Raw genomic sequence first — 12,597 nt, 5'->3', positions numbered from 1 at the left:
TAGAGTTGACCTTGAGTCCTGACTCAGCTGACCTCCTGTAGTTCATACTAGGTTCCTGTTCTATGTGAATGTCATCTTGTCAGATATTCTGACGAGCTGAATACATTTGCTTGCATTTGTCTTGGCCTATTGAAGAAATGATGCTTTATTAGTTTTACACACGTACTTTTTAACTAATGGACATAATTCACTTATAGGATTAAGAATGGGATACAGAAACTATACCCAAACTGCTATCCCATGTTCTAGTCATGGATAAGAATCTGCCCTAGGCGTGTGTTCTAAGACCTTGTCTAATTAGAGGTGTGTACACAATTCCTAAACTCTGAATTTTGTTTGACTTATGCATATTATAGAATATTTCCATCAATCAAATAGACCACACCCTCCTTGGGGCTCCAGAACATGTCATTCCACCCCTGCACCAGTGGGGTTGTGTAGGCCCATGAATCCTTCATTTGGAGTGTGTAGGCCCATGAATCCTTCATTTGGAGTACGGAGGGCTTTCAAACCATATCATTTTCACTGCACTTGTTCTACTATGGTTTCCATGGTAATAACTGCCAGAATTGAGCTGCCGAATTTTACAGGGAAAATAGGGCTGCTGATTGTTCTGTCATGCATAAACCCTGTTGAGCCTTAGTGAAACTCAGACTGGCCTGGGACGTCCCTCCATCAAATCAGTCTGTTTACAGGTTTTCAGAATGGTTGGAGCATATAGAATTATAAAGTGAATAACTTGTAGATCTGTAAATAATCCAGGTTCAGCCCTTGAAGAGAAATCATATATTTATGGTGGTCACTTCCAGCCTGCCACCTGAGAATGCCTCTCTCCACTGAAATCTTAATCTTCGATACCCTCTTTGATGACTGCTTTTCCTTGTGTGTAGTATCTGACCTCCTACTCCATGGTGGGTGGTCATTTAACAGTGATAAATGAAGTGATGTGACCCTAACTCAGCCAAGCCCTGTTGGCTCTCCTACTGGGACAAAGACTCAACCTGAATGTTGCCAGCGGTCAAGGGCCTTGCTGATTTCTTTTTATTCTCTAGATTTAGACCTGGGGCAGGTGGGAGACTGTAGTCCCCTCTAAGAGTGTCACCAGGCAACAGAAGAAAACACAGGCTCTGAAATCCAGAGCTAATAGCCCAGAAGAGATGGCAAATAGATTCAGTAAGCAGGGATCTAAGCAGGCAGTTAAGCCAGTCATACTCAGGGTGAGCCAGGACTGGCTTTCTGCAGGGTAGCAGGGATGGCAGAGGGGCAGGAAGTGAGTCATGGGAGAGCAAAGGAGGCCCTAGCCATCAGCTATATTTGAACTTTAGGACCAGTTCTGGAAAGTTCATGTAGAGAAGACACCTATTCTCTTTTCTGCCTACCAACTTACTTCCAAAGAATTGTCAAATACTAGACAATTCTTTGAGATGATGCATTTAAAGAAGTGGGGTTTTTTGGTTTATTTATTGGAGTTTTGTTTGTTTGTTTTTGGCAGAGCTAGGGATCAAACCCAGGGCTTCATGCATGTGAGGCAAGTGCTCTACCACTGAACTCCCCCAACTCCAGCCCTAAATAAGTGATCTTCAATTCTAGCTTTCCTTTAGAATTATTTGAGGGATTGGAAAAAAAATCCAGAGATTTTGATTTACTTTCAGCTCTCCTGCTGTCATTTTTTTGTTTGTTTGTTTGTTTTGTTTTGTTTTTTGCGGTGCTGGGAATTGAACCCAGGGTCCCTGTGCTTGCAAGGCAAGCACTCTACCAACTGAGCTATATCCCCAGCCCCTCCTGCTGTCATGTTTAACGTGTCAGGAGATTCTCGGGATGCCCACTGCCTTCTCAGCCCTCTAGTCACAGCCTTTACTTCCCTTCTCTGTCAGGGAACTGGCCTCCCTGAGTCAGTGTCCACACGAGCCAGCCGCTGGCTCCCACAATGTCAAGGGTTAGTTTTCAGAGGCAGATCTCCCAGGCTCAGGCAGCTCCCTGGCCATTCAGAAATGCACGGGTGGTGAGGAGCACCACTTCATTGTAAGCGAGCCTGAGAGCATGGTAGGACTGCTAACTATTTCAGAGAATGGGTTAGTAAGGATTACTTTTAAGGTTTAAAGTGTCCTATGAGCTTTTTCCCCCTGTAATTCAATGAAATTGGTTTAAAAAAAAAAAGAGAGAGAGAGAGAGAGAGAATGAAGGAAAAGATATCCTTTTCTTTCAATTCACTTACATTCAACATTTTGCAAAGGTCAGAGCAAGAAGCCCTACTAAGTGCAAATCAGGTTCACCACAGACAAAAGAAAGGGTTTTCCCCTCCTCCTTTTTTTTTCTTTTCTTCTTCTCTTTGGTGCTGGGGGTTGAACCCAGGGTCTCATGCATGTCAAGCATGTGTTCAGCCATAAGATACACCTGTTCTTCCTCACTTTATCTTGGCAAGGAAGTCTTTGCCGGAGGTTCAGCCCCCAAGCCAACTCTGCTGACTTGAGGGCCAGTGGGGAGCAGGATTTCAGGGTACCACTTCCCTGGTATGACTGCAAGGCAGTCATGCTTCTGGATTCCTGCCTGTTTCCTTCTTTTCTACTTGGTACACTTGGATCCCTGTTAACCTCACTATTTTAATTCCTCAGGCATTCCAGAAGTGTTCCTTTATGGAAGTAAATTCAAACAGTCATGCTGAGCAGTCCCGGGCTGACAGTCACGTTAAAGACACTAGGCCAGGCGCCACAGTGCCACCCAAGGAGAAGAAGGTAACGACGTGGCAATTACACATTTGCCACACGGTCAGACAGCCCTTTCTTCCTTGCTCTGACACTAACACAGCTCTGTTGCACTTGACCTTCATACCCTCTCTCTCCTCTTCTCTGCCTTTTTTTTTTTTTTTTTTAACTAATAAAGACACAGGTTTAGGTTGAGATCAGAGATACCTGGCTCAGGTTTCCAGAGTGAACACTGTGTCCCTGTGCACAGCATACAACAGTGTATGTGAAAGCTAGACAATATCTTCCCAAACTAAAGAGTATTGGATTTTCTAGAACAACTCTAGGGACAAAAAAAAAATAGAAATAGCAACCAAATATAGAGAAGTTTTTCCAACTCTATATATGTCTTCTGGACCAAAAAATAGAAAGAACCTATGTTAAAAATAGGTGAAAGCCTTAGATTCAGGGAAGACCTGCATAATAGAAAATACCTCTGTCACATATGTACAAATATGGAATCATAGAAACCTATGAGTATTTACACATATGTCCACGAATGCCCAACCAGATTTTTGTGAAATATTACCAGTTTTTAAAGTGTGTCTTCCAAGATGCACATCTGAGATAATTTTAGCACTAAAATATGTTTGTAGCTTCTTAAAGATTGTTCAGGCTCTGAAACAAAGCAGCTGTCCTTACATACTTTATAGAAAGGATGTTAACTTGGACATTGGAGCAGCAACTTTAAGTTGGTTCTAGAGCACTTTTGCAGGGGGTGGGGGGTATAGGAATTGAACTCAGGGGCACTCAACCACTGAACCACATCCCCAGCCCTATTTTATATTTTATTTAGAGACAGGGTCTCACTGAGTTGCTTAGCACCTTGCCATTGCTGAGGCTGGCTTTGAACTCCTATCTTAGCCTCTCTAGCATTGGGTAGAGCACTTATGATTTGGTAGTTTTGAGCCATCTTATTTTAATGAAGACTCTTATCTAAATATCAGGATAGAAAGCTTGACCAACTCAAGTCCTAACATTTCTCACCAGGAACTTATATTTCAGGGTTCAGGGACTTGAAGTTTCCCTTAAATTAAGTCAAACCAATCATTTGCAAGATATCCCCCCAGCTTCTGCAGCTGGGATCCTGGTCCATGTCTAAATAAGCTCAGTGAAGGAGATGGCACGTCACGGTGTCTGAGGGCTGGTCTGACACAGCCTTCAAGAAATCTGCTCCTCTCTGGGTCACAGGCAGCATAGAGCCCTAGGGTGAGCCACATCTGCCATGTAAGGGACATACATAACCATTACCAGGGGAAGGGGAATCCTTCTCTGCACCGGGGGAGGTCACAAGATTGTTGAGAAATTTATCTCATGAAGAAAACCTCCTTCTAATTTGAATTGAACTCATAAAGTCACATCAGAAGTACATTGCTTTTTCAGTATGTGGAATTTTCTTATGTGACCTTATCAACATATGGGTGACCCCTGGCATGACATAGCATGGCATATTTGGGCCAGTGCAACCCTTTCTGTCTAAAGCACTGACTGGGAATTTCTCGATGATCCCTTTGGAGACAATTATTGACTCATTGTAGAACTTTCCAAACTGGCTACAATGATGCATGAAATTTCTTGTTTTCCATAATTAGAAATCCAAATCCCATTGATATCATTCATCACAATCAAGGATCCTTTGGAAAACCAACAGGTCTTTCTTGCGTGCCCAGCACTGGGTTTAATTGCAGGTGCTTTTTCTGGATCATTCTACTCAGATATACATCTACTTCATAATAACCATAAGTTTCCAATTTGTCTACCATTTTTTGTCATTATTAACCTCTACCTGGGCTATTTATCTGTCCCATAAATGAAATGTTTTCTTAAAATGTTTTTCTCTTACCATCATGAAGCTCTAGCCTAGCACTTTTCTTTTATGCAATTTTCTTGTAACTATGTCTCTAATTTTAGCTTATTGTCCATTTGCATATTGAGTATGGTGCTACAGTTATCTAAGCAATCCAAATCTTGGGGCCTAATTAAAGAGCTTAATTACTTTTCACATAGAATCTTAACCATCTAAGACTAAAATAATCATTTTCCATTTACATGACACTTGACCCAGTTACCTTGGATGAAGGTCATGTACTCATACATTTATTCCTTTTTCTAGGTCATGATAAAAACGATAGTTCACTTGAAAACTAAACTCAACATCTTTAATGTAGTGGCTTTCCGCTGGAGTATTTCTGCTACTAAATCAGTATCAAAATACATGTTCTGCAGGGTGACACTGGAAATATTTAACATGGGTGGGTGTGGCTTGGGCCCTGACCAACCAAGACAGATGCTCCGATCAATGGGAGGCAGGACACACCATCCAGGCACCTGTCTTCCCAAGATTGTGTGCCAATCTCTTCTTTGCTTCAGAGGGTAAATTCTCACTCAGGTCCTAGGATAATATGCTAACTCCATATTTGGAGTTGAAACCTTAGGCCAGAACTTTATTTTTTTCTTTTTAAAACCCTTCCCTTGCTATGTTAGTTGTTTTATTATCTAAACGTTTTAAATCCCACAAGAGAAATGGTATGGTTCACACTGCAGCCCTGCCCTTTTACACGGCCTTCGAGGTGAGGACATGCAGAGGTTAAAGCAGTAGGAGTTGGGCAGCTAAACGTGCCTTGTACCTTGTGAATATTTCTGTGTAATTAACACTGACATTGCCGTTTGTGTGTTTTTCCTTGAGTATGTATGAACATTCTTTCCATCTTTAACCAGGGCACTAGGATTGCTTTGGGTTGCCTTTGGCCGGGCCTGGGTTATTGTGCTTTATTACGCTCTCATTGGTTTAACCAAATAGCCTTCTTTGGGATTGTATTGCAACCTATTATAATCACCACTCCTTTGGGATTCTGCAGCAAGAAGGGGCAGCAGTGCCTTGGAAGCCCCAAGGCATCGCTGATATCCAGGTGGTCGCATATGGCCCGAGGCTGCTCATGCACCCAGACTGGCCAGGTTGTGCTTCTAGGGGAAGCTCAGTTATTACCTGCATCCTCACTGTTAGTCCTGAGTCTTGGTGAGACCCTCAGAAATGTATCTTTGCTCTGCACCATAAAATGTAGAGAATAAAAGCTGCATGGTAATATACAGAGAATTAAAGTTGAATCACAATGTCACAGTCACTGTCTTAGCTTAAAATATCTGTTCTGTGTTTAGATCACAGTCATGCACCACATAACAATGTTTTGGTCCACAGTGGACCTTATTTACAATGGTGATCCTGAAAAATCCCTGTCCCCTTGTGACATCCCTGTATCCATAAGATCATACCACAGCCCATTACTGCCATGTTTGTGGCCATGCTGTGGAAACAGACCTACTGTGTTGCCAGTCATGTAAAAGTGTAGGATATGCAACTATGCACAGTACGTTATACTTGATAATAAACAACTGATACCAGTTTGTGTGTCTTCTAGACTTTCAATACTTATGTATCTTTGATACTTTGTATCGTTACTTTAGTGTGTACTTATTTTTTAAAATATATTTACAGTAAGACAGACTGCCCTGTTGTACTGGCAGTGGCCTTATACATGCCGTGTTTACAGTGTCCCTTGATGACATCAAGAGGCTACACTGAGTGATTGAGGTACCTTCTGGGTTTGTATAGGCACACTCGATCTTGTTCACACAAAGATGAAATCACCTAATGAAGCATCTGTCACAATGGGTCCCCATCGTTAAGTGATGCATGACTATATTTTGTGGCATTATCACTGTGAATTTGAATTTGATTGTCTTGGCTCTTATTAATTTGAAGGTTATTTTGACCCTTTGACACTTGTTTACAAACTGCAAAGACATTTTCAATATGTTATTTGACCAGTGAAAAATAATGTTTGTGTTTTTTGGGGTTTTTTGTTGTTGTTGTTGTTGTTGTTGTTGTTTTTTAGTCCCAAAGCACCATACCTAATCAATACAGAAGTCTTTATAGGACAATTTTCACAGAAGCAGAGATAGGACTGAAATCAAGCTGGAAGGGACATTTAAAATCTCCTGGTCTTGTTCCTCAGTTTCTAGGCAAGAAAACTAAGGTGCAGAGAAGTGAAATAAATGACTTGCTTAAAGTCATACAGTTAAGAGAAAGATCTGGATTAGAATCCAAACATGCAACTTCTCCATATGCTGTGCTTTCTGCAGTTCTGTCTCCAGATTCTACTAAGATCACAGTCAGAGGTTGAAAAGAAGTTGTATTGATTGGTCCCCTTGTCCACTTAAAAGTTTCCCCACAAAATTTTAAATACTTAAAATATTTTGCTAATCGAGACTTTCATCTTGTGCAAACACAGGGCATTTTTGGAAGTTGGAGAACAAAGCAATCCCAGGTAAACAGAGCTGTAGGCTTTGGATTGGCGTGTAACAATTGTGCTTGACCAGCATGTTTGGAAATGTAATTAAAGAAACAATTTAGGTATAGTCCACTTTATGGGGATGTGGTTTTGTGGAGTAACATGTCCTACGCTATTCTACCAGAATTTGGAATTTTTCCACGAAGATGTACGGAAATCTGATGTTGAATATGACAATGGTCCCCAAATGGAATCACAAAAGGTGAGTGTGCCACATCTGTGTTCCAGCTGATAACCCTGCAGATTAATTACCTTCCCTTGCAGATCCATTGCTGATTAATATGTGTGGTTTCCCTCCTCCACTCTCCCTCGCAGGTTACTGCAGGGGCTCTAAGACCTACTGATCCTCCCAAGTGGGAAAGAGGAATGGAGAATAGTATTTCTGACACATCCAGAACATCAGAATATAAAACTGACACCTTAATGAAGGAAAATTCCATATCCAATAAGAATTTATTCAGAGACAGTAGAAACTATTTCCAGAAAAATGTGCCACAGGTCAATTTTAGTTTCGCTGGCATGAACTCATTAGAAGATGAAATAAACAAAGGGCCTAAAGTCTCAGGACTGCAGTACCTTCTACCTGACCCTGAGAATCAGAAGTTGAATTATGGAAAGACCAAGGAGATGGGTGAACAAGGACAGGAAAATACAGATAAGGTTCATGTTCCCTCCCCTGCCAGATCAACAGAATTGAATATTCACGATATCAAAACACAAGATCAAGATGGTCTCATGACAGATATTGGCCAAGTTGTTCTAAGACCCAAAGGGACTAGGCATGGAAACCTGAGTCCTCCTGATGATGGAGACTCAATTTCAAGTTCTCCCACTGATGAAACTTCAGCCACTGACAACATCGCCTTTATGATCACCAAAACCGCTGTCCAGGTGCTATCCAGTGGGGAGGTCCATGACATAGTGAGCCAAAAGGGACAAGATGTGCAGACAGTTAATATTGATACCAAGAAAGAGACGGCCTCCCACCCAGAGGGAACCGAAGGTGAAGAGCCCGTCGTGTGCCTAGACAAGAAACCAGTTATCATCATTTTTGATGAGCCCATGGACATCCGGTCTGCCTATAAGAGACTTTCCACCATCTTTGAGGAATGCGATGAGGAATTAGAGAGAATGATGACCGAAGAAAAAATAGAGGAGGAGGAAGAGGAGGAAAATGGAGACTCCATAGTCAAGAATAACGCTTCCCAAATGTTTCCTACTCAGGTTGCCTCAGGAAGTCTTAGGGTGGGACAGCAGACAGAGAGGAAATTAGAGCCACACTCCCTGTCAGCAGAGACCAAGACCCCAGGAGGACAGGACGTGAACAAAACGGAGCAGAGCAAATTGAGCCTGGCAGATTCTCCAAATTCTGAAATCAAGTGTGACGTGGCCGATGACCAATTTGAAAGCCCCAAAAAAAAATTTAAATTCAAGTTCCCTAAAAAGCAACTTGCTGCTCTCACTCAGGCGATTCGCACAGGAACCAAGACTGGGAAGAAGACCCTGCAGGTGGTGGTGTACGAGGAAGAGGAAGAGGATGGCACTTTGAAACAGCACAAAGAAGCCAAGCGATTCGAAATTACCAGGTCTCAACCTGAAGACACCCCGAAAAATATGGCTAGGAGACATGAGCAGCCCAGCCTAGAGAACACAGTTCAGATTTCAAGAACTGATGAAATTAGAAAAAACACCTACAGAACATTGGACAGCCTGGAGCAGACCATTAAACAGCTTGAAAATACTATCAGTGAAATGAGCCCCAAAGCCCTAGTTGACACCTCCTGTACCTCCAACAGAGAATCTGTTGCAAGCTCATCCCACACAGCCCACGAGGCCTCTCCCCGAAACTTGCTAGTTCTGGATGAAGCCCCCCCTGCCCTAGAGCCCCCCACGTCAGTATCTTCAGCTTCACGTAAGGTATCTTGGTCTGGTGGAAAATGAAAAGACCCAACTGCTTTCTTAAATCTGCCATAATCACCATTAGCAAAAGGTGTCTTGTGATTTAATTGCTTCCTTTCAGGTGGCTCGTGTTTTGTTTTTTTTGTTTTTTTTTTTTTTTGTCTGTTCGCCATGATCCCCTTCTCTCATCCTTTCTCACCTTCAAAACAACAACAACTAGGTGGCTAACAGCTAATTGATTCTGTTTTTACCTCTGTTGCTGATTGGTGTCGGGTAAACGTCCGGATGCTGGGTCAGCCATTTGCTCTGGAAATGATTGCTCTGATACTCACATTAAAATCCGTTTGATCAGTAGTGAGCAGTTGATTCTGTTTGATTCTTTCAATTAACCCCAGTTGGTGTCTTCTAGATCTGTCCTGCATGTAGGGTTCTGGCTTCTCCCCTCGGCCTTCTCTGCAGCCTTGGTGATGATTTACTCACGTGCTTCTCTTTCTCTTCCCCCTCCCGCTGGTCCTTCCCACAGGGCTCCAGTGGGACCCCACAGACAAGCAGGATGCCCGTCCCTATGAGTTCCAAGAATAGACCCGGAAGCCTGGACAAACCTGGCAAGCAATCCAAACTGCAGGATCCTCGCCAATATCGTCAGGTAGTTTTACCTTAAACCCAATTTTGGATGGACATGATTGCCGTTATGAAGCACTGACTTAGTTTATACCAAATACTATGTTTTCTTTGTAAGATACGGTTTACAGTAGACATCCTGGATCTGGGGGCATGAAGAAAGTCTTAAAAAAAAAAAAAAAAACCTTTGTTAAACTTTTCACCACGCTCTTGCATGCTTGCAATAAAACATCTTTTACTTTGTGACTCCAAATTTTAACTGTTAACACACGGTGCCAGACCAGTTGAATTTCCGTTGGTGAACGTAGTGCTTCATCAAGAACACGTTGGGAAGCAGAGACAAACCAACCTGCTGTTGAACTGCCCTTAAAGTCACCAATACTAACGTCTGTGTTGACTGCATCTCTAGGAGCACATTAACTCTCCCATCACAATATCCCACCCACACCCAATAATAATCCCAATGCACGGCCAACCTTGCCCACTGGAAGTGGTAGTTGGAGTGACGTGACATGCTTTCTTCCTTTCCGCCTGCCTGGACATCCTTTGCTATGTGGTTGAACTGGGGTGGGTGATTGGGAGGGTGGGGGGAAATCTGCCAGGTCTAGAGAAGCACAAGACTTAGCTCAGGCCTTGAACTATTTTGTTATTCTTGTATTGAGTGAGTCTCAGAAGGGCTGTGTTGCCAGGCCCTGTGGGCTGATCATGTTACCAGCTTTCTGATAAACTGTCTTCCGCCATCTTTGTTTGCAGGCTAATGGAAGTGCTAAGAAAGCTGTTGGGGACTGTAAGCCTACTTCCCCCTCCTTACCTGCTTCTAAGATTCCAGCCCTTTCCCCCAGCTCTGGGAAAAGCAGTTCTCTGCCCTCTTCTAGTGGTGACAGCTCTAACCTTCCTAATCCGCCTGCTACTAAACCATCGATTACTTCTAACCCTCTCAGCCCTCAAACAGGACGATCCGCTCACTCCGCCTCCCTCATCCCTTCTGTCTCTAATGGCTCCTTAAAATTTCAGAGCCCCCCTCACACAGGTAAAGGTCACCACCTTTCATTCTCACTGCAGACTCAAAATGGCCGAGCAGTCCCTCCTTCCTCTTCCTCCTCCTCCCCTCCCTCCCCGGCCTCCCCAACCTCCCTCAGTCAAGGTGCCAAGGGCATCAGGACCATCCATACTCCCAGCCTCACCAGCTACAAGGCACAGAATGGAAGTTCCAGCAAAGCCACCCCTTCCACAGCAAAGGAAACCTCTTAAAGGCCAAATCTTACTAGCACAAGTCGGAGTTACATTTTTGTTTTGTTCTGTTTTTGATTTTTAGCAGTCTGCAACAACTGTTTTCACAAGAGAATGTAACATATTGCTGTACTGTTTGAGGCTTAATGAGAAGTATGTGCTAAATACTGGATTAATAGATCTCAGTAAAGCTTGTTTGTTTTTTGTTGCTGTTGTAACTACATAGTGTTTACTGTCTAGAGTCGATACCTATTAAATGGAGTGAGCATGTGCTACTAAAAGAGAGTATGGGGAGAGGACATGGTGTGTGAGAGATGGGAAAACTGTATTAAGCATGTAAAACATGTATGATTCCAGAACTTTAGTATGTTTTGTATAAAAATATTTTTCATTACGGAGACTAGAAGTGAACAGAGAAATACACAAGTGTGACTATATAAATTGTAAAACAGATACTATAATATTTCCTTTTATTTTAGTGTTATTTAGCTTTATTACAGATTTCTATTTTTGTCAAAACTTCATGGTTCCTTTCAAGATCTTTTCTGCCAAAACATTTTGATACTATAGCATTGTACATTTGAAAGTAGTGTGCTAGACTCTAAGCCAATGAACTTCTACGTAAGCCAATAGGGAGGCTTCTGTAGAAAGCAGTTTATCAAAACTATTGCACTGCCATAAAAAGTATGTATAATAATTTGCTAGCCCAGGCAAGCTTGTTTTCTTTGCTTTTTATTTTTCATTTCTTTTTTTTTTTTTTTTTTTTTTTCTTTGAAACACATTGAGATTCTCTAGTTGGTTTCTTTCAGTATCTAACCCCATCCTTTGCTTTCTGAGACCTGGTAAGCCACACTATTGCATTGTGGATTTTAAAATGTACACTTCTGTACGGTTCTGTAAACTGATCAACTTTTGTAAATATATAAATAGACAAAAATACTGTATGTGATAGCACATAGAGTAGTTTTCCCACACCAAAGTTAATTTTTATGCATGCTTTAAAAAGATATATTGGGATGGGCAGAAATGGGGCTATCCATACATTTTTAAAAAGCAATGGGTTTGCACAGCTAGAGTGTTTTGTAAATAAATGTATTTGTATAACACAGTCATGTAATATACAGAACTATAAGCAGAGACTTTGCAAAACTAAATAAAGGGCTGCATGCTTATTATTTTTTGTACCTTGTCACTATAACTACTTCCTGGTCAAAGAACAAAATGTAACTATTACCAAGTTAAGTGTTTTTGGCTTTGAGGGCATTATAAGTAACATGTAACCCACCACCTCTCAGACAACATTGCTTTTCTGAAAACTCTGGGGTGACTAATGATGAGTTCCTAATAAATTAATTGCAAGTGTCGTAACTTGTATGTAACCGGCTGGCTCACTTTCTTCTTTGTGGCTCCTCAAGGCTTGGCTAAGAGAAAGCAAACCTGGTTTCCACTCTCACTTCCTGGGGAGCCTCTTCTTTCTCTTTTTCTTAAATTTCCAGTAGAAGTAAAATAGAAATAAAATGACTCTATCACTGAGATTTATATTTTGAGTTCTCAACTGGAAAAAAAATAATGTTGTCGATCTAGAGGGAAATATACTATCAAACACCACACTGTATGCTTTCATTTTTAAAAAATGGGAGGAAAATTGGTGCATATACCAAGATTATGAATCAATTACAGAAACAATCTCAGGAACCTGCTTATCATTATTTTCCTCCTCCAAAATATTTAATTTGGTGGCTTGATATAAACTGTAA

The 12,597-nt window shown here is 41.7% G+C and overlaps 1 protein-coding gene across 12 annotated transcripts in view; it reads left to right on the top strand.

Moving 5' to 3' along the window:
- Kiaa1217 (KIAA1217 ortholog) overlaps positions 1-12,219 on the top strand; it is a 293,338-nt gene extending 281,119 nt beyond the window's left edge. For 6 of the 12 annotated variants that reach the window (XM_047520193.1, XM_047520194.1, XM_047520197.1 and 3 more), the window contains 6 exons: positions 2,613-2,732; positions 7,031-7,066; positions 7,215-7,292; positions 7,406-9,007; positions 9,513-9,635; positions 10,364-12,219. In XM_047520193.1, the coding sequence (XP_047376149.1) occupies positions 2,613-2,732; positions 7,031-7,066; positions 7,215-7,292; positions 7,406-9,007; positions 9,513-9,635; positions 10,364-10,861 (2,457 nt within the window). In that variant the 3' untranslated portion in view covers positions 10,862-12,219. Of the gene's footprint in view, positions 1-2,612; positions 2,733-7,030; positions 7,067-7,214; positions 7,293-7,405; positions 9,008-9,512; positions 9,853-10,363 lie in introns of those variants that run through there. The other 6 variants (XM_047520195.1, XM_047520196.1, XM_047520201.1 and 3 more) reach the window with 5 other exon arrangements.
- The last annotated feature ends 378 nt before the right edge of the window (positions 12,220-12,597 follow it).

This window comes from Sciurus carolinensis, chromosome 12 (assembly GCF_902686445.1).
Source record: "Sciurus carolinensis chromosome 12, mSciCar1.2, whole genome shotgun sequence".
Classification (NCBI taxonomy): domain Eukaryota; kingdom Metazoa; phylum Chordata; class Mammalia; order Rodentia; family Sciuridae; genus Sciurus; species Sciurus carolinensis.
This window is presented reverse-complemented; position numbering and strand designations above follow the sequence as displayed.